At 46.1% G+C, this 20,113-nt stretch overlaps 1 protein-coding gene across 1 annotated transcript in view; it reads right to left on the bottom strand.

Annotated features, from left to right (window-relative positions):
• Window positions 1–20,113, bottom strand: part of KDSR (3-ketodihydrosphingosine reductase) — a 39,990-nt gene that overhangs the window by 14,234 nt on the left and 5,643 nt on the right. Inside the window, exons 3-7 of the mRNA XM_047086222.1 lie at window positions 18,260–18,316; window positions 13,892–13,957; window positions 13,607–13,702; window positions 7,558–7,749; window positions 1,680–1,763 (exon numbers count right to left, since the gene is read on the bottom strand). Coding sequence (XP_046942178.1) covers window positions 1,680–1,763; window positions 7,558–7,749; window positions 13,607–13,702; window positions 13,892–13,957; window positions 18,260–18,316 — 495 coding nt within the window. The remainder of the gene's footprint in view (window positions 1–1,679; window positions 1,764–7,557; window positions 7,750–13,606; window positions 13,703–13,891; window positions 13,958–18,259; window positions 18,317–20,113) is intronic.

Here is a 20,113-nt window from a genome sequence, read left to right as displayed (position 1 = left end):
CTCGGAGGATGCCTACAATGCATCAAGGCAAGGCAAGGAAGAAAGAAGTTCCTTTGAACAACGTGCAAAGCTTGCATTCAGCTCAGTCTGTCATTGTGTGTGATGTAAATGTCCAGTGCTGATAAGCATCATAGAGAAAAGCAAAGCCAGAGGAAAGGATGGTGAGTGTTCCAAGGGACTGACATTTGAGAGACAGAGGGTCAGGGAAGTCCTCTCAGGGTGATGTCTGTACAGAGACAGAAAGAAACAAGGGATGAAGCCATTTGAACATCCAGAGAGAGAGGGGAGCAAGAGTAAACAAAGCCCACAGGTGAGGACAGCCTGGGCAAGCTCAAAGAACAGATGGGGGGCTCTGGTAGGGCTGAGGGCAACAGGAGACACCACTGTGGACAGGTGGCCAAGGTCCACATAGTGCAAAACCCAATGAGCTGCAAGACCTTTGGATTCAGGGCACCCGGGTGGCTCAGTCGGTTAAGCTGCTGACTTTGGCTCAGGTCACGATCTCACACTGGGCTCCGTGCTGACAGCTCAGAGCCTGGAGGCTGCTTCGGATTCTGTATCTCCCTCTCTCTCTCTGCCCTTCCCCCACTCGTGTTCTCTGTCTCTCAAAAATGAATAAATGTTAAAAAAATTTTTTTAAAAGAAAAGACCTTTGGGTTCTACTCTAGGCATAATGGGAGCCACTGGGGCCATACTAACACATGACAAGACCGACATGTGCATTTTAATACTAACTTTAAAGGAGTCAAAATTAAAAATTCAGTTTTATGATGGCGGGGGGGGGGGGGATCCCATAGCCGTATTCAAGTGTTCAACAGCCACAATGTGACTACCAGATTGGAGAAGGCAGACACAGAACATTTCCATTCTAGAGCATTCTATTAAACCGTGCTGTTTAAGAAGGGTTTTTCTGGTTTTGTTTTTGGCTTTTTTTTTTCTTCCTTGCAGAAGAGGTGTTTGAACAAGGGAGTGACAAGACCTGACTTACGGTTTAAAAGGATCACTGGTCACTATATGAAGAACAGACAGGGGGTGAGGAAGAGGGGCAGAAGCAGGCACACCAGTTTGAAGATTATGAAGAGCAGTTTGGGCAAAAATACCAGCAGCTACCATTACGAGGATGGTACTGACAGTTGCGGTCTGAAAAAAAATGGGCCAATTCAGGACCAGTTCTGAGAGTAGAGCCAGGAGGAAGTGCGCGGGTCAAGACGTGTGGTGTGGGAGGAAGAACCAAGGCTGGCTTCTCGGTTACCAAGGAGATGAAAAGCAATGAGGGGGCAATGAGAGGGAATCAAACATTCTGTTTTTGAAACGCTAAGTCTGAGGTGCCCCGGCAACCAGGTGTTTAAGTCCAGAGGAGAGGATATTATTTCTAAAGAGTATCCTCTCATTTGCTAAAAATGCAGGCTGTATTCGTGAAGATAATACCTTGTTAATTAAGTAAGCCTTTGAAGATTATTAGCAAAACTCATGGCCTTGGAAAATATGGGCTGTGTTCTCTAAGACTCCACATGAGAGTTCTGGGAAGTTCAGAGGCCTCTACCTTGCACATCAATTGTAAAGAACGCAATTTTCTGAACGATGAAAATGACTCCAGGCTGAGGGGTGGAAAGTCAGAAAACTGGAAAAGGAAGATTTACAACATTAAAGGCTCGAAACAGACACAGAGGAATACTTACCTTTGTTTTGTTTTCTTCCGCAAACCCAGGGGTATCTGTGTCGGGCGGGTAGGCCACTGTGACGTAGACGTTATATGGCTTCACCTGCATTTCGGAAACAACATGTGCCCCTTCAGTAAACAAGGTCCAATTCCGCATCGACCCTTAGCCACCTGCACCGGCCACCAGGCAAACGTCGTGAATCCTGCCCTGATTTTCCCAAGGCAGAATGTGGCTCTGGGTGGAGAACCAGCACCGACTGGGTCAGGAAAACTCCTCTCCATGAAGATCATTTGGAAATAAAGGCACAGGGTTCACCCCAACAACCTCTACTCCCGAAAACAGCTGGCAGAGATTCACCTCCTTCTGAGTGTTGCCCACCCCCACTGAGCAGGCAAGGCCCTAGGAGCCGTCCAGGAGGAAGGTGGACAGCTAAAGGGAGGTCTCCTTTCCCGCCTGCCCCCCCACCCCCCGGACACCACTCAGCACTGTGTGCAGGACCGTGGGACCGGTCTCTGCGACTGCAAACCTGGCTTCCTTCACAGCCGCTTCTGAAGCTCTTGTTGATTTCGTCTACAGAATACGTCAAGATCAGTCAAAACCCTTTTCCTATGCTCTTCAGAGCCAGGCCTCGAACTACACGGATCCCCTGAGAAGTCTGCCTGGTCGGGAACTTCCTAAGCCACCAGCCCCTGCCCAACAGGGAGTCAGGAGTCACTTGTACCCTCCCCCACAGAAGAAACCAACAGCCAGGTCAGACCAGCCAAGCAACTCCAGGAAAGACGACCTCACCCTTATTTATATGCAGAAACCCCTTCCCAGCTTCAAACAGGTTCCGAGGCTTCATTGCCTCACAACAAGGCCTCCATGCCTCCACTCAGAAATACACCCCCAGCAATTCCAGAAGATTCTCCCGCAAGCGAGTCGGCCAGGACATACCCTTCCCAAAGATCCTGCACTTCAGTGGCCCTGCTCCACACTCTCATCTGGCCCTGATTCTTAGTGGCTCTAAGGGTGATAGTTCACACCATCCAAATTTCTGTCCCCCGATTTTTATTTGCTCTTGGCTTGCTGCTTAGCCCCAGGACGCTACCTCGGGAAGTTAAAAGCAGACAGACAGCTGGGGGTACGTAGGCCACTGTGCATCTCAAGGAGGTTGAAAAGTGCCAATAGCGTGTCCTCAGGCAACAGCCCCTGAGAGCACCCCAGGGTCCCGTCTGTTCACACAGTCCTTATTCTCCCTGGGTCCCTCTGCCGGGCACAGTTCTGAAGCCTGTGCGAGGAGCTGTCGGGGTCGGGAGAAGCATTAGATCCTGGCCAGCCATGCTGAACAGCACAATAGCAAAGGGTGATGTCTTTGTTGGTTCATTGCCACTGCACTCAGGGCGTGAGACAGCCCGTTCACTCGGCCTCCACGGGGCATGCAGCTTCAAGGCCCAGCCGTGCTCAGAAATAGCTCTGGATTCGGGCCAGCCAGTGAGGTTGATGAGCAAGCAATTTCTCTTCCACTTGTTTTTGAGATAGTGACTTCAAAAACCGTCTCCCACGGCCTTGCCCTCTGTTGTGCACAGACCAGACAAAAACACCACCAAAAAAGCCGGTGCGTGGTAACTGGCCCACCGAAGGCCTGAAGCAGACTCGACTCAGACGTTTCTCTAACGCTCCTGTGCCCCCTCCCCCTGAAATGCGTAAGGACCGTGGCACACAAGCGAATGTAAGACAGTGTGTCAGAGCAGTGTTTCTCAAGTTCAAGGTTATGGCTGAGCTACCAAACGCCTGAAACAGCTTTTCAGAACAGCTTTCTCCTGGCGTAGACACAGATCGTCGGGCTTGGAAGAAGCCAGTCCCGGAAGAAGCAGTTTGGGGTGCTAGTAGTCTTGAAGTCACATGACCCTCTCAGTCTGTGGTTGGGTTCCTCCAGTGGCTAATCCCTTCGTTGTTGTATTTACTCATCCAAGGGATACTTACTGAATGAGTCCCGTATTGTTCTGTGAATGAAGACGTGGATGTCAACAACACGAGAGAGCCCCTGCCCTCGTGGCGCAGCCCGTCTCTTGAAACTCTTGGTCAAATAACCGATAACATCTAAATACGCTATACTCCATCCACACTTTCCTTTAATCAACTAGTCCCACGGCCCCGGCAGAAAACGAAAGGGGGCTGATGTGGCTTCACTTGCTCTTGCTCAGACGATGCCGACTCCTAGAGATCACCCCTGTCTCTAGGAATTTACAAGCCCAGACTTCACTAGCTGACGACTCTGCTCACCTTGTGGCCGTGTGTTTCTCCTTGTCCCTGCTGACTGACCATCCTCTTTTCTCCTGCTCTGCCCACCTCCATGCTTTTCGTCACGTTCTTCCTTCCCCAGGTCTCCATTTCAATCAGAAAGACAACCGTCTGCTCAAGAACTGACTACCAAAATCATCCCACCTACAATGTGTCGTTCCTAATTCCATCAAAACGAAGACGGAGTGAGGGGGGCGGGGGTCCTAGAGGGAGGAGCAGAGCTGTGTCCGAGAAGCTCCAGAATTTTACCTAAGCTTACTTTTCAAGGCTGTGGGGCAAGATGGCCTTAGGGGGAGGGGAGCATGACCGGAAGGAGGGAAGCACAAAGGCTATTTTTCTTTGACTCGGTCTCTGCTACCACATCTTTGGCCATACGTAACCCAGCAGAAGTTGGCTTTCCAAAAAGATTAACTTTTAGAATCTTTAAATCATATATTTGTACCTAAAAAAACGGAGTTTAAAAAAAAAAAAAGGAACACCAAAAGGTGCAACAAATGTTTTATTATGCACAAAGCATGGCTAGGGTCCTACTTTAGTTTGGCGGGCAAAGGGTGGGTGGACAGGAAGACTTAAGAGTTAGTTAAACCGGGGCACCTGGGTGGCTCAGTCGGTTGAGCGTCCGACTTCGGCTCAGGTCATGATCTCACAGCTCATGAGTTCGAGCCCCGCACCGGGCTCTGTGCTGGCCGCTTGGAGCCTGGAGCCTGCGTCAGATTCTGTGTCTCCCTCTCTCTCTGACCCTCCCCTGTTCATGCTCTGACTCTCTGTCTCAAAAATAAATAAACGTTAAAAAAAAAATTAAAAAAAAAAAAAAGTAATCCGATAAAGATCATCACAAAGTACTTCGAGTCTGAGCAATTCTATGAGGTCTGTTTCATTCACAGAAAACACAACCACGATGGCAAAACAGACTGAAGTATCCAGGTTTCCAAAACACAACACTGTAAGTCTGCAGGGAAACAACTGTTCTGACGTAGGTCTACTATGAACAAACTGGATTTTGATTATTGAATTTATTCCCCTCTAAGCCTACTTTTCACGTTTATCTTATTCCGTGTTTCCGTGGGGACATTTTTCATGGAGTCTGAATACGGACAGGAGTCAAGCTGACTTTCAAGTCCAGGCAAGCTTCCTGCAGCGTGTGAATCACATTTGTCACAAAGAGGCTTTGGGGACTCTGTATTAGCAACTCACTTTCCTTTTCCTCCTCTTCAGTAACATGTCTGTTCTACCATGTACAAGGCTTAGGGACAAAAAGCCCTAATGAGCAGATTTTTCATTTCCAAAACAGCCCTTCACTTACCAGATGTCTAAGGCTGTATCAATCAGGTAACTTCTGACCTGAATTATAGACACATCATCTGCCCAGGGAACCAGAGAGCCAAGACGTTGTTACTGCTTTTGTTACAAAGTAACAAAGTGGCTTTCAGCAACTTCATGAACTACCAAAACTCAGCGTTCGTATCTATCAGGTGGCAAAACGACATCCGCCTCACAGATTTCCCAAAACTTTTATAAGCGTGCCTGGGTGGCTCAGTTGGCGAAGCACCTGACTCTCGATTTCAGCTCAGGTCATGATCTCACGGTTGGTGAGTCCCGTATTGGGCTCTGTGCCAACAATGCAGAGCCTGCTTGGGATTCTTTCTCTCTGCCCCTCCCCTGCTCATGTGCACGGATGTGCGTGCTCACTCTTGCTCTTTCAAAATAAATAAACATTTGAATAAAAACATAAATAAATGGTTATTTGCAAAGGGACTTTCCAAGTAAAAATTTCAAAAGAAATGCTGGCATTCTTGTTTGAAATTTCACAGCCTTACGTGTCCTATTGGCTAAACATATCATAAAGAGCTATTATTGATTATGAGTATTTTTTTTAATCTTTATTTATTTTTGAGAGAGAAGAGAGAGAGAGAGAGACAGAACATGAGCAGGGGAGGGGCAGAGAGAGGGAGACACAGAATCGGAAGCAGGCTCCAGGCCCTGAGCTGTCAGCACAGAGCCCGATGTGGGGCTTGAACTCATAAACCGTGAGATCATGACCTGAACCAAAGTCGGAGGCTTAACCGACTGAGCCACCCAGGTGCCCCTTATTGATTATGAGTATTAAGCAAGTTGATGAAAATGAAATTTGGGGCTGGTTCCTTTTCGATGAGAATGGCACAGTCTACCGGTCTCTAAGTGGCGCATGAGGATTCTGTCATTGATTGGACAACTCATCTGTACTGTGATGCTGGGCAATGTGGTGCCCTGTCACACACCATCAAGGGCTCTTCCGGGGATTTTATAAATCGGCGGTCAGCCAACTATGGCCTGTGGGACAAATCTGGCCCTCTCTTTTTACAAATAAAGTTTTATCGGAACACAGCTATCTCTGTTCATTTACTCTTGCACATGGTTGTTTTCCTGCTCTCACAGTAGACTTGAGTAGTCGCGACAGACACCATCCAGCCCTTGAAGGCTAAAATGCCTACAATCTGGCCCTTTATAGAAAAAAGTTGCCAACCCCTAACCTAAATTATTAAACAGGATCCCCAGGTCACACACACTCCTACCATGAGAAGGTTGGCCAAAATGAATTTTCTTCCGGGCTTTTTTTTTTTTTTTCAACGTTTATTTATTTTTAAGACAGAGAGAGACAGAGCATGAACGGGGGAGGGGCAGAGAGAGAGGGAGACACAGAATCGGAAGCAGGCTCCAGGCTCTGAGCCATCAGCCCAGAGCCCGACGCGGGGCTCGAACTCACGGACCGCGAGATCGTGACCTGGCTGAAGTCGGACGCTTAACCGACTGCGCCACCCAGGCGCCCCTCTTCCGGGCTTTTAACATCATGATGTAGTGTTACATTTCAGTGCAAGTTACAATAGAAAGAATTTTACCTTGCCTTTTCAGTGTGTGATTTGGGATAGATATGTGTGGTACTTTCTAAGCGTCCCCATTGGACAACAATGCGGCAGTCGGCTTCCCACAGCTGAGGTTGTGTGAAGGTTGTCACATCATGACAAGCATTTATTTCGATGCTAATGCTAACCACACCCTCCTTCACAACACGTTCTCTTAACTGCGAAAATAAAAAGCATTCGCTTTCATCAAGATTTCTTTAAGATACTAAAGTATAAGTCTCAGGAGAGCCAAACGATATTTTTAATCCAACCCTCTTGTTTTACAGAAAAGGAAACAGACCCAGTTAAATGATTTGTCTCACAGCTGAGAGCTAGACAGGAGCTGATTCAAGCTTTTCCCTCAAACACGTGCTAATTTCATCACTCGGTCTTAAAGCAGAGATCTTTTCGTTAAAGAAACACCTCTAGAGAATCGCAGGCTCGCATGGTATTAGACTGAAAAATACAGAGTAAATATAAAGTAGTATTTTGCGTATTAAATTAAGCGAGCGAAACACCTCCCAGCCCTTTTGCTTCTATCCCCAGTAGAGTCTTTATGCGATGAAAAATGTTACCTGCAGAATTCAAGGGCTGAGCCGATGCCCTTTCGCTAACGTCACGTCTACAAATGTCTAACGTGATACTACAACGCGTGTCAAGCAGCTGCAAACCAAAGGGGAACATCCACTGCCGAGCTGGAAGATAAAAACTGTGAAACTGAATACAGTGTTTACCTCCATCTGCAAAGCTTCAGCCAGTCCCCTGATGGCAAACTTGGACGAAGAGTAGGCCGTAAAACCGAATAATCCCAGCTGTCCTGCCTGGGACGAGACAAAGACTATCCGGCCGACACGACGCTCCTTCATGGTGGTGATCACTGCTCGGCTGGGGTACACGCTGCCCAGGTAGTTGACGCTCATTAGTCTCTGCCGGGAACAAAGGGCCACGTGAGGAGTGAGCAAGGTCAGAGCCTCAGGGCTGCGCTCCACAGCAGTTGTCTGCTCTCCGGATCTGAGGGCCAGTGGAGCCCAAGTGACTGGGAGCCCAAGGGATGTGTCGAGGGAATGAACGATGCAGTGATGCCGTAAATGAGCCCCGGTGCCCATGACCTGCCCGCTCAAGCCTACTTCAGTCTAGTCTCTTATTCTCCTCGTGACGGCAGTGATGTCTTCGCTGAAAACCGGTCAGGATTAGTCTTCTCCTTATCCAAAGTATGCTGTGTACTGCAAGCAATACTTTCTGAAAAACAGTTTTAGGAAAAAGCCCCCCAAGGATCTCTGGCCCTGTTAGTTCTAAGCTACGGAAACATCACAAAGAGACTAGGACGTGGTTAACGGCAAGGACTGTTACTACCTGTTTGATGACGAACAAGAGAGTCAGGCACCACTTATTTCTGCAGCTGAACACAGGGCTAGTGCAGGTACTAGCCACGGGGTTGTTGCAAGCATTGGAAGAGGAAACACAAGTCAAGGCATAGCCTCTGACCCACCGTCACGTGCTCGGTCAGCGTTGGCTCTCATATCATGATGGGTAAGAACTTACGTAGGTACCGAGAGTGTATCTTCCTTTCATCCTGGCAACTCTCAAAAACCTTACATTTTAACTTGGAAATCTAAAAGTGCTGGCATTAAATTGTTTCTATATTAAGGGGCACCTGGGTGGCTCAGTTGGTTAAGAGGCTGACCCCTGATTTCGGCTCAGGTCATGGTCTCATTTCATGAGATCGAGCCCCGTGTCAGACTCTGTGATGACAGAGTGGAGCCTGCCGGGGATCTTCTCTCTCCCTCTCTCTCTGCCCCTCCCCTGCTCGTGCATGGGTGCTCTCTCTCTCTCTCTCTCTCAAGATAAATAAAATATTAAGAAACGTTTCTATATTTAAAGTCCTATAAAAATACTAGATCTATCACCATGTGAAACCAAACACTTCACTGCATACTATATTTACACTGTGACTGTAACCAATTCAAATATTACACAAAAGTACACGTGCATAGGTGCAAAACCAAGGAACTCCAGAACACTGTAAATGATTGTGTTAGGATGCTGGGATTCCCACTTTTCCCAAAATGTCTTTTAATATCATTATATTGTCTTGATAACAAAAATGCTCTTAAAAAGCACCCCGAAAAGATGGCACACTAAACCCAAGTGTTCACTTCAGCTCCCTTCTAGAGACCTAACTAAAATCTCAATAAAAAGATAAATTTTTGTAAAGGCAAGAACCCACAGAGCACAGACAACAGGAAAGAAAATAACATTTTGGAAGCTGAAAATCAGCATGGCGAGTGATAACAAACTTATTGGAAAGCTGAATGCTAGAAGCAAGGAGCAGAGAAACTAGGGGCGCCTGGGTGACTCAGTTGGTTAAGCATCTGACTTTGGCTCAGGTCATGATCTCGCAGCTTGTGAGTTCAAGTCCCACGTCGGGCTCTGGGCTGACAGCTCAGAGCCTGGGGCCTGCTTTGGATTCTGTGTCTCCCTCTCTCTCTGCCCCTCCCCCTTTGTGCTCTGTCTCTTTCTCTCAAAAATTAAAAAAAAAAAAAATACATATATATATATATATATATATATATACACATACATACATACATACGTATAAGAGCAAATTAAACCAAAAGCATGCAGAAAAAAATATTAAAAATAAAAGAAGGAAATAAATGAAATAGAAAACAGAAAAAATAAATGAAATAGAAAATAGAAAATTAACAAAACCTAAAGCTGGTTATTAAGATCAATAAAACTGAAAAATCTCTAGCCATGCTGGTCAAGAAAGATAAAGGACACAAATTATCAATCTCAAGAATGAGGGGGATGACATCACTACAAACTCTAAGTTTATTTATCTATTTTGAGAGGCCAGGGAGGGGCAGACAGAGGGAGAGAGAGAACCCCAAGTAGGCTTTGTACTATCAGCACAGAGCCCAATGTGGGGCTCAAACCCATGAACCACGAGATCATGACCTGAGCTGAAATGAAAAGTCAGGTGCTTATCTATAGATGTTAAAAGGACAATAACGGAATATGATGAATAACTGTGCCAATCAAGTCAATGACTTAGATGAAATGGACCAATTCCTTGAAAGACACAGGCTACCAAAGTCACTCAAAAGAAATAGATAAGAAAATATAGATGTAGCCCTACATTTATTAAAGAAATTGAATTAAAGTTAGAAATCTTCCCACAAAGAAAACCTTAGGCTTCCGTGGTAAATTCTACCAAACATTTAAAGAAGGTTAATATCAATCCTACACAAATTCTTCCAGAAAAGTGAATAGGCAGGAATACTCCCCACTTATGCTAAGAGGTCAGCAATACTTTTACAAAAAAATCAGAAAAAAACTACAACTGGGTCTATCCCAGGAATGCAAGCTGGTTTAACATGGGAAATTAATCAGTGTAATTCACCATATTAACAAACTAAAAACAGAATTCTGTGATCCTCCCAATAGATGCAGAAAAAACACCTGCCAAAATTCAACCTCCATTCCTTATAAACACTCTCAGCAAGCTAGGAATAGAAAAGAACTTTCTCAACTTGATGAAAGACATCTACCAAAACAAAGCGACACAGAACTACAGAAAACATCATACTTAATGATTAAAAAATAAAACAAAACAAAAGTTTTCTCCCAAGGTCAGGAACACCACAAGTATGTCTGCTCTCACAACTTCTATTCTGTACTGGATGTTCTAGCCGTGCAATAAGGGTATCCAGATGGGAACAGAAAAAGTAAAATTGTTGCAGAGGACATGATCTTGAACGAAGAAAATCCAGTGAGCACTAGAATCAATAACCGACTTTAGCAAGACTGCAAGATCAATACATAAATATCAATTGGATTTCTCTACCTTCGTTCGCAATGAACACTCAGAAACTGACATGAAAAATGCCATTTACACTAGCATCAAAAAACAGGAAATGCTGAAAAACGATGTGTAAGACTCATACATTGAAACCTACAAAACACTGCTGAGACGCAAAAGAAAATGTAAATAAATGGGAGATACAGACTACGTTCACAGGTTAGAAGACTCGGTTATTGTTACAATGTCAATTATCCCCATGTGGACCTACAGACTCAATGTAACCCCAATCAAAAGCTGACAATAATTATGCTTAAAATCCACAGGTAGATAAAACAAAATATAGCTCCAAGGATCCACAAAGAAAATCATTAAAAAGGAAAATTAAGAGAAGTTCCCCGGGACCACCACCAGTTTCGGTGATTCACAGACAACCTCACGGAACTCTGCCCCTGATCATACCCGTGACTAAGATTTATGACAGTGAAAAGGCACAAAACAAAATCAGCAAGGGCAAAAGGCACCTGGGCCAAAGTCCAGAGGAACCAGGCAAATTTCCCAAAGTCCTCTCCCCGGGGAATCATACAGCACGTGCTGAGACCCCCCCCAGCGATGAGTTCTATCCTGTGCAGGCAACTTCTGTGCCTGAGAACCCTGTGGGCCTCAGTAAAGCTAAAACCAACCAAGCAAACAAACAAATCATCAAAACAAAACAAAACAATCAAATAAAAAAAAATGAAAGCGAATTGATTTTAAACAGAAATGAACTCTTATCTTCAGAAAATGCATCAAGTCTGGCAGTGGGCGTTCCAACAGGACTTACCCACGATGAGCACACATCCAGATGTGACCACGACACGGCAAGGGACGGAGATGGAGAAGGGGGACAGCCCAGGGGCAGATACCGGCCTGGGAGGGGGATGCTCCCCAGAGTACGTTGGCCTGCTGCCGGCATTCAGGGCAGCCGGGAAGAGGGCCCTTCTAGAGCGGGCCATGAACACGGGGTTGGGGGGGAGGCCTGGTCACCGATAGAGGCAACAGTCTTTGGGTTAACAGTCCTCTCTTTTTAAAAGTCTGGTTCTCGGGGCGCCTGAGCGGCTCAGTAGGTTAAGCGTCCGACTTCGGCTCAGGTCATGATCTCGCGGTCCGTGAGTTCGAGCCCCGCGTCGGGCTCTGTGCTAACAGCTCGGAGCCTGGAGCCTGCTTCGGATTCTGTGTCTCCCTCTCTTTCTGTCTCTCCCCTGCTCATGCTCTGTCTCCCTCTGTCTCAAAAATACATAAAACGTTAAAAGTAAATAAATAAATAAAAGTCTGGTTCTCACTGGGCTGAGACCGCTTCCGACACCCGCTATCAGCTGCCCACGCCTCCCCCCACCAACCGCGTGCTGATCTCCGTCCCCCACCCCTCACTCCAAGGTTCCCCATCACCGCCCCCTGCCTCGACTACCTTCCCCCCTGATGCAGCAGGCAGAAAGCACCTCTAACAACCGAAACGCAGATCACACCACCACCCAGCTGACCTTAAGCCCCTTCAAAAGGTTTTGGACCAAACTCCCCGTGGTGGCCGTTAGGCCCAGCGGTTCTGGCCCCTGCTCCACTCCACATCGCTCCAAGAGCTGACTCCCCACCCCTCTGCCCTGTAAAGGGCTCCTGGTCAGTTCCTTGAGTTCGCCCTCCGTGCTCAGTCAGGGTGGGTCTGTGGATTCCCCCTCCATTAGCCTCTCTCTCTCTCAATCTCTCTCTCTCACACACACACACACACTCTCATACATTCACTCACGCTCATACACACCCGACCCCTTTCTTGCTGGCCCCCTCAGCACGTCACACCGAGACGAATACGACCACTAGTTTCCCCAACTGATTCTTTATCCAGCTGTTGAAATCACCTTCAAAGTCCCCCTTTGATTACTTAAGGTAAAGGCGTGCAGGTCAAGACAACTGCCTTATTTAGGCCGAGTGGATAAAGGAGCCTTAACACACTCCAGCCCCAGATCAGGTGCCCTCTGCTTACAGCTACGTCTGGACTCTCCTCTGACTGGACTTTGTATCACACAGGCCACACGCCTTCCCACAGGCCACCAGAAGCAAGGCATCTCAACTACTAGGCCCGCAGTCTCCTTCTCCACAAAAGGGGGATGGCATTTACCTTCGCGGGGTAAAGCGTTCAAAATCCACTACAGCAGTAAAGGCTAATGGAACGTGAAGAAAAAGACAGTTGATAGGACGTCAACTAAAAACCTGTTTTAAAATTTTTTTTAATGTTTATTTATTTTCGAGGGGGAGGGGAGGGACAGAGAGAGAGAGGGAGACACAGAATCCGAAGCAGCCTCCGGGCTCTGAGCTGTCAGCACAAAGTCGGACTCAGGGTTCGAACCCACAAACCGGGAGATCACAAGCTGAGCCAAAGTCAGACAATTAACTGACTCAGCCACCCAGGCGCCCCTAAAAGACTGTCTTGTACTTAAGAAAGATTTCAAAACTGATGTCCATTTATTTAGAGCTGACATAGATTACTAAGAGAAGTTCCCTGGAAAACTTATTTAAAAGTATAAACAGAAACATGATGCATGGTCTTTTCGTCTTGATTTCAGAACTCAAAAGGGTCTGCTCCTGAGCTTTTTTGGCTTACCAAACCCTGACGCTTGAGATGAAAACCCAGCAGCCCTTGGCTTGCAGAGACCTCTCTTAAAGGGAGTAGCTCGGTGAGTCGTCACAGTGATGTGTGTCCGCTTGGAGGTGTCACCCCCGTGTTACAGCTCGGGAAGCCACGGTCCAGAGACCCGTCTGAACTCTTAACGCTGGATGGTCACGGCGCTGGAACCAAAACCTTGTCGAACCCTCCCCTCGCCTTCTAAAACTTCTATTAATCCTGAATGCATTTTATCTATGCCGTCGGTAAAGCCTTCGCCTGTGGCCCCGTTCTACTTCTAGCATATGGCCTACTCAACCAGCGAAAAACACAAATGTCGACTTACTTCAAAAGTGCTAACTTCAAGGTCTTCAAATTTTCCCGAAAGCGACATTCCTGCACAGTTCACAAGCATGTCTACTGGGCCCAGTTTTTCCTGTGCCTGGAAAAATTTATGAGAGCAGGCAATAAGAAAGAGAAGAATCACGTCGTAGCAGATCAATGCCAATAAATACAATCTATAAAACCATTAAACCTACAGAGATGATTTAACAGCTCCACACTGCACACTAAAACAGTAAGAACCAATCGAAAGGCAAGTGAATTCTTTCCGGTTAACCCGGCCCCTTACTTGTTTTATGACATTCTCTACTTGGCTGTAGTCTTGAGATACGTCAACTGATATACAAAGCACCACCTGTTAGAAAGAGGACACAAAAATGATCAAAGCCATGCAGGTGTCTAAAACTATTTTTTAAAGAATTTTTTTAAAGTAAAGGCAATTGTTTCCAATAACTAGGGAGTCTAGTTTTCTATGCACAGATTGTAGTGTCAGAAATCCGCTGATGGTGCAACAGGAGAGCTTAATTTTCTTGGCCATTTTCACAAAAAACTCTTGCACAAACTCAAAAACATGTATTAAGAAATGTTGGCCAAGGTCACGATCTCGCGGTCCGTGAGTTCGAGCCCCGCGTCAGGCTCTGGGCGGATGGCTCGGAGCCTGGAGCCTGTTTCGATTCTGTGTCTCCCTCTCTCTCTGCCCCTCCCCCGTTCATGCTCTGTCTCTCTCTGTCCCAAAAATAAATAAAAACGTTGAAAAAAAAAAAAATTTAAAAAAAAAAAAAAAAAAAAAAGAAATGTTGGCCAAAGTACAGATTTTTAGGCATAAAATAAGCAAGTTCTGGGAATCTCACGTACGGTGTGGTGACTCCTGTTCCGAACACCGCATTGTCTGCTTGAAACCGGCTAAGAGAGTGGATCTTCCGTGTTCTCAACTCACATAGTCACACACACACAATAACTATGTGAGGAGATGGATGTGTCAGCCAGCTTGAGGCGGTAAACATTTCACAGTGTAAATGTGTATTAAATCATCACGTGATAGACCTTAAATACATTCAGTTTTTGTCAGTTATACCTCAGTAAAGCCAAAAACAGAAAGGAAACGAAATGTAAAAAGCTCCTCTTGGAATGCCACTGATCTATAGTGACAGAAAGCAGGTCTGAGATCACCTGCAGCCAGATGTGGAGAGAGGCCCGGACAGCAAAGAGGCAAAGGGAACCCTAGAGATACGGACACGTTCTGTGTCCATTTCAGTGGTGGTTTCACATGCGTATATATCTGTCAAAAGCCATCAAACTGTACTCTTTTTTATTTACTTTTAGTTTTTTGTTTTTTTGAGTAGGCTTCACATGCAGCATGGAGCCTAATGCAGGGCTTAAAACTCACGCCCCTGAGATCAAGCCCTGAGCTGAGAGCCGACTAAGCCACCCAAGCGCGCCCTGTACCCCTTCGGTGGGTGTGGTTTACGGTACATCAATTACATCTCAGGTCGTTGAAAAGAAAACATAATTCACATGAAAAATAAACTGTACATAAATCGTATCTCAAGTTAACACCTTAGGTTGTTAAAAATAAAAACAATAAATCTAATAAATAAGCTTACACAAAGACTCCTGTTGGAGCCATACCAGAGCTGTGACTGCCCTCCTGGGGTTCCCTATCGGCGGGCAGAATACAGAGATACGCACACCATACCTACTCACCAAGGCCTGGGACCTCAGTTCGGGTCCCTCCTCAGAGGCTGAGCCAGGTGACTTTATCCTTCAAGGCCAAGGGTCGCTCTGGGCCTGTGGGAGCTTGTGACCCGCCACTCACAGATCCTCTAGACAAGGGGTCACCAAGGGAAACCCACCCAGAGCTCACCCAGGACAAACCTGGCCATGCCCAGAGGTTCACAGCCCAGAGAGACGGCAGGAAGAGGCCAGCCCGTGCTTACCACGGAAAACAATTAGTCTTTGGAAAGGAAGGAGGGAAGGAAGGGAAGAAGGAAAGGGGGGGAAAAAAGCACATATTTCAGTGCTTACTTACTTTGATAGAAATTTGTAAAACGGCAGTTAAGAATACTAATGGGTACCGACAATGAGCTATTGTTTTAGTTTCCTTTTTTGGATAATGTTTTCAAAGCCAGAGCTTAGCCTCTGACATAGGAATGTTCTACGTTCCAAGGGGGGTCACCGAGAGAAGCAGAAAGGCATTTCTTGACTTCTCGGTATTTCCATGAGTTCTTCTCTGTTGACACTGGCCGCCACGCCAAGGGGCAGACAGAACGAGGGCACAGACGCGTCACCACGTGCACCCACATGTAGCTGCGGGCCCAAGGCGGGCGGCCCCTTCGTTCACTGGCTGAGCAGAACCTGGGGAGCCTGCAGTGGCCTCACCTTCAAGCGAAGGGATCAGAAGCTGGTGACGCCAAAGATCCCTTCTAGCTCTAGGAAGACACAACGTGAAGAATAAAGCCACGACATGAAAGGACACCACCTTAGAATCTGCTGCACCAGGCGGCAAGTCTTATTTGATGCAGGAAGGAACCCTATCCAGATGCTCTAAATTCCTAAGAAAAGGAAACACAAATGTAACCGAGAATACTCCAGAAGAGTTGCCCTTGGGTTTTATATCCCTATAATCACGGGATTTTTACACAAGTCTTTTTATACAGTATTAGATCATTTACTATAAATAGAAGCTATGCCACAGGCCAGCAAAATTTCAGGGAAAAAAAGGGTCAACAAATCACCAGGAAAAGAGCATCCACTCCACGGGCACTGCTTACGCTAAGCCATACAACAAACCCACTCTGTGCCAGCAGGAGGACGGAGCTCCCTCGTGCCACCCCGGCCCTGACGATCTTCCCTTCCCTGATGTAGACGTCAGGAACCCGTCACATGCCCTAAAGCCTTCTGACAGACGAAGTGGGGGCAGGAGCCACGGAGAAGAAGTCCGGGGCACAGAGACGGTGCTGACCGCGGGCCTGGCCTTCAGCCGGGAGCATTCAAGCTCCTTGGTTTTAGGGGATATTTCTTCCTCTATCAGAATTTACACAAATACGAAAACCAAACAAAACAAAAACAGGAAGCTTTGCGAAGCTGCCCGCTTTCCATGTTCACAGGCACGATCGGAGGCCACAGGAGTAGAGAAAATCTCACATATGTGCGCAAGGAGGCGTGCGTGACAATTTCCACCTGCAGCACAGAGTACCAGAGCCAAGGACACGCAACCCTGTACAGGGAACTAAACACACCGTGGGGCGCCCGAGACCGCGCCACGGCCGTGAAAACAATGAGGCTGATTTATTTTTATTGACATGGAAAGGTCTCTAACATACTTTGGAGGGGGAAAAAGAGGCAGTCAAAACTACAGTGAAATACCATCTAATACCCATCTGAAACGCAAAAATTAGAGAGCGTGCCAGGACCAAGCGCTGGCAAGGATGCGAACAACGAGAACCACCGGGCATTGCTGGTGGGCGAAGCTGCTGAAATGCACACGCACGCCGTTAGTCCACGATGCCATTTCCCGGCACGGTCCACTCTTGGGCAAGCACACAGAGACGTGGAGAAAAACTTTAGTAATGGCAAGAAATAAAACTAGCCAAAAAACTGGAAATGAAATAGCTACCACCAGCAGAACTGATGAACAAAAGGCAGTGTACATATTTTTAGGAAAATGCTGCAGAGCGGTGAAAAAAAAAATGAGTGGACTACTGCTTTATGTGGCCACATGGAGGAAATGTGAAAAAACAGTATCTAGTGAAGAAATCAAGTTGCACAAAAATGCATACAGAATGATGTCCTCCAAATCTCACAGAGACAGAAAGTAGACCAGTGATTGCCCAGGGCAGGGGTGGGGAGAGCGGGCTGGGAGAAGTGGGGAGTGACTAGGTGCGGACTTCACGGGATGATGAGAAAGTTCTAAAATTGACTCTCATGACGTTTGTGCAACACTGTGGATACGCTAAACACCACTGAATTGTACACTTTAAATCGGTGAATTGAATGGCAAGTGAATTGTGCTTTAATAAGGCTGACAAAAAAATAAGAGTGATGCCATAAAATTCAAAACGAAGAGAAGTAAACAGTATACTATTTAGGGTCACGTGCACATACAGTCAAATTAGGAAGAAAAGCAAAGGACTCATCAACACAAAAGTCAGGTTGGAGGCTGCCTCTAGGAATGAGACCAGAGAATTCAGCTGATATGGGCTCACCAAAGGGGGGTTCAGGGGCCCCGATAAATCTCATTACTTAAGCTGGGTGGTGAGTGTAACATAACTTGTTGTCATGTTTTATACCGAAAGATACACACACACACCATTTTTATTTATCCCAAAATTCCATAGCCAAAAAAATTTTAATACTCCTTTCCTCTTAAGTGTTTGTATGAAGTTAACTTAAATAAATAATTGAAATAAATCATTTTCTAGAAAAACGTTATTTGGTCATTTGTGAGTGTATGTCAAAGTCTATAACTTTTTTTGTGATACCCTGAAGACAATTCAAACAATTTGGCCTGTTTAAAAAACAGTCTGACAGGTATTTTAATGAAAAAAAAAAATCCTACATGCTTTCAATGAACTATTCTCAGTTGAAATAACCCTTTTTTCCCTCTATACAACTGTGTTGATTAGTACAGAAAATGCATCATGAAGACTGATCATACCTGTTTATCGTTAATAGAGTGCTTTTCAATTTCTTTCTTTGCCTGCAGCAGCTTGTCCTAAAAGCAAAAAAGAACAATTAGTTCTGCTGATTGTCTGTTTGCCTGCTTGCTTGTTTACATGGAGTGAAAACTCAATTATTTGTGTGTTTATTAAATTCTAGAAAACACACGAGATGGCACCTATATTGCATAGCTGTGGGCCACAGTCTACAGAAGCTATAAAACTACGACCAAGTGATAGAGAGGGTTTTAATTCACTGCAGAGAAAGATGACAGAAAAATAAATGAACTGCAAAATCCCAATTAACAACTTAATTGCTGATGGGCACCATATCAATTCTAATAAATGTTTTGATCTGACATTATTCAGTCGTGATATAAAACGGGAACAACCACATGGCCACTCAATGCTTCCCAAACTTAAGGGAACATGTGATTCCATGTCAAGAGTACTTTCATAAGCGACTGTCCACTATCTCCCTCCCCTACTATAAAAGCAAATATAGATAGGAAAAGTCACTTTTGAGACGGACTGAGAAAATCTAATCCTGGCTACTTTCAAAAATAATCTGAAAAGAAGCAAAGGTCCCCCCCAGTTGAGTAATTCTTCCAAGGTCTTCATTTTGCTTATTTTACTCATTTCCAAGAAGACAGATATATCAGTTTACAGTGTCTTAATGTGCTATAAAAGTTGTCACTTGAATACACCAGGACAGCTTGAGAAGAACAAAACGGCAGAGGAATCCTTTGGAAAGACACATGCGATTCCTAAACACGAACGTGTCTATAATGAAACAGTGCTGTTCTATTAATAAAGATACACACAACTTGCCTTTGTCCAAATTGGAATAAAGAATGACGTTAGAAAATAAAGAATTTCTGGATCCCAGGAGGCTCGTCTGCTCACTCATGCCTCGCAATGTGAGGACCACAGAAAGAGCTTGTGAGCACCTGAAACCCGGGCCCTCCTCTGTCTCCTTCTTATCTGTCTCGTGTCAAATATCAGCATTGCTTGAATCTCAGATAATGCCACTTTACTGAAGTTATGTTTTCACTCCCGCAAAGTGACTTCAACGCCAAAACAAATGCATGGTTAGGGACGTCAGGATACCCACGAAAGGTAGCAATTCTGCCCTTCTTGAGTTTAAGAAGAAATTACGAACATCGGAGCCTACTTCTGTGCCGTTGTTTAAACAGTTCCCCCAGAGGCCCTCCCTGGCAGCTGTGCACCCCCACCCGAGCGGTCACCCTGCTGTGCCCTCCTGTGGCCTATGTGAAGCCAACACCCCCAGGCAGCCCATTCCTGCCTTGTTTCTTCTTTCCACAACCACGAGCCAAGCATGATGCCCAGCACAGAATAATGGCGGGGCACAACGCGGTCATGGTCACCTCCCCCCGCTCTCCCTGGAGCAAGAGGACCCCACAACTGTCTTTGGCTGCGGAAACAACTCTGGCAAGAATAACAGACCCTGGGGGAAGAGAAGAGAAGAGAAGAGAGAAGAGAGAAGAGAGAAGAGAGAAGAGAGAAGAGAGAAGAGAGAAGAGAGAAGAGAGAAGAGAGAAGAGAAGAAAAGAAAAGAAAAGAAAAGAAAAGAAAAGAAAAGAAAAGAAAAGAAAAGAAAAAACAGACTTCGTGCTGACTTGACACAGAAAAAACACACATTTTGCTAAACTGCTGGGGAGGAACAAGAGGCCCCAGGGAGCCTGGATTTCACTAGAGACGTGCGTCACGTCATAAGCAAATTACGCAGAAACACCTGCACGTCCTCCCGGACTCGGGTATCAGCTTTGCGACCGGCTGGGCCGCCACCCGAGGGCAGGTGGGGGCCCAGCCCGGCTCCCCACGGCCAGGGA

This window comes from Lynx rufus, unplaced genomic scaffold, assembly GCF_022079265.1.
Source record: "Lynx rufus isolate CCGP_SWC_20201006 ecotype Redwood Valley unplaced genomic scaffold, mLynRuf1.p SCAF_20, whole genome shotgun sequence".
Classification (NCBI taxonomy): domain Eukaryota; kingdom Metazoa; phylum Chordata; class Mammalia; order Carnivora; family Felidae; genus Lynx; species Lynx rufus.
Note: the sequence above shows the minus strand (reverse complement) of the source record. Positions and strands in the feature narration are given on the sequence as shown.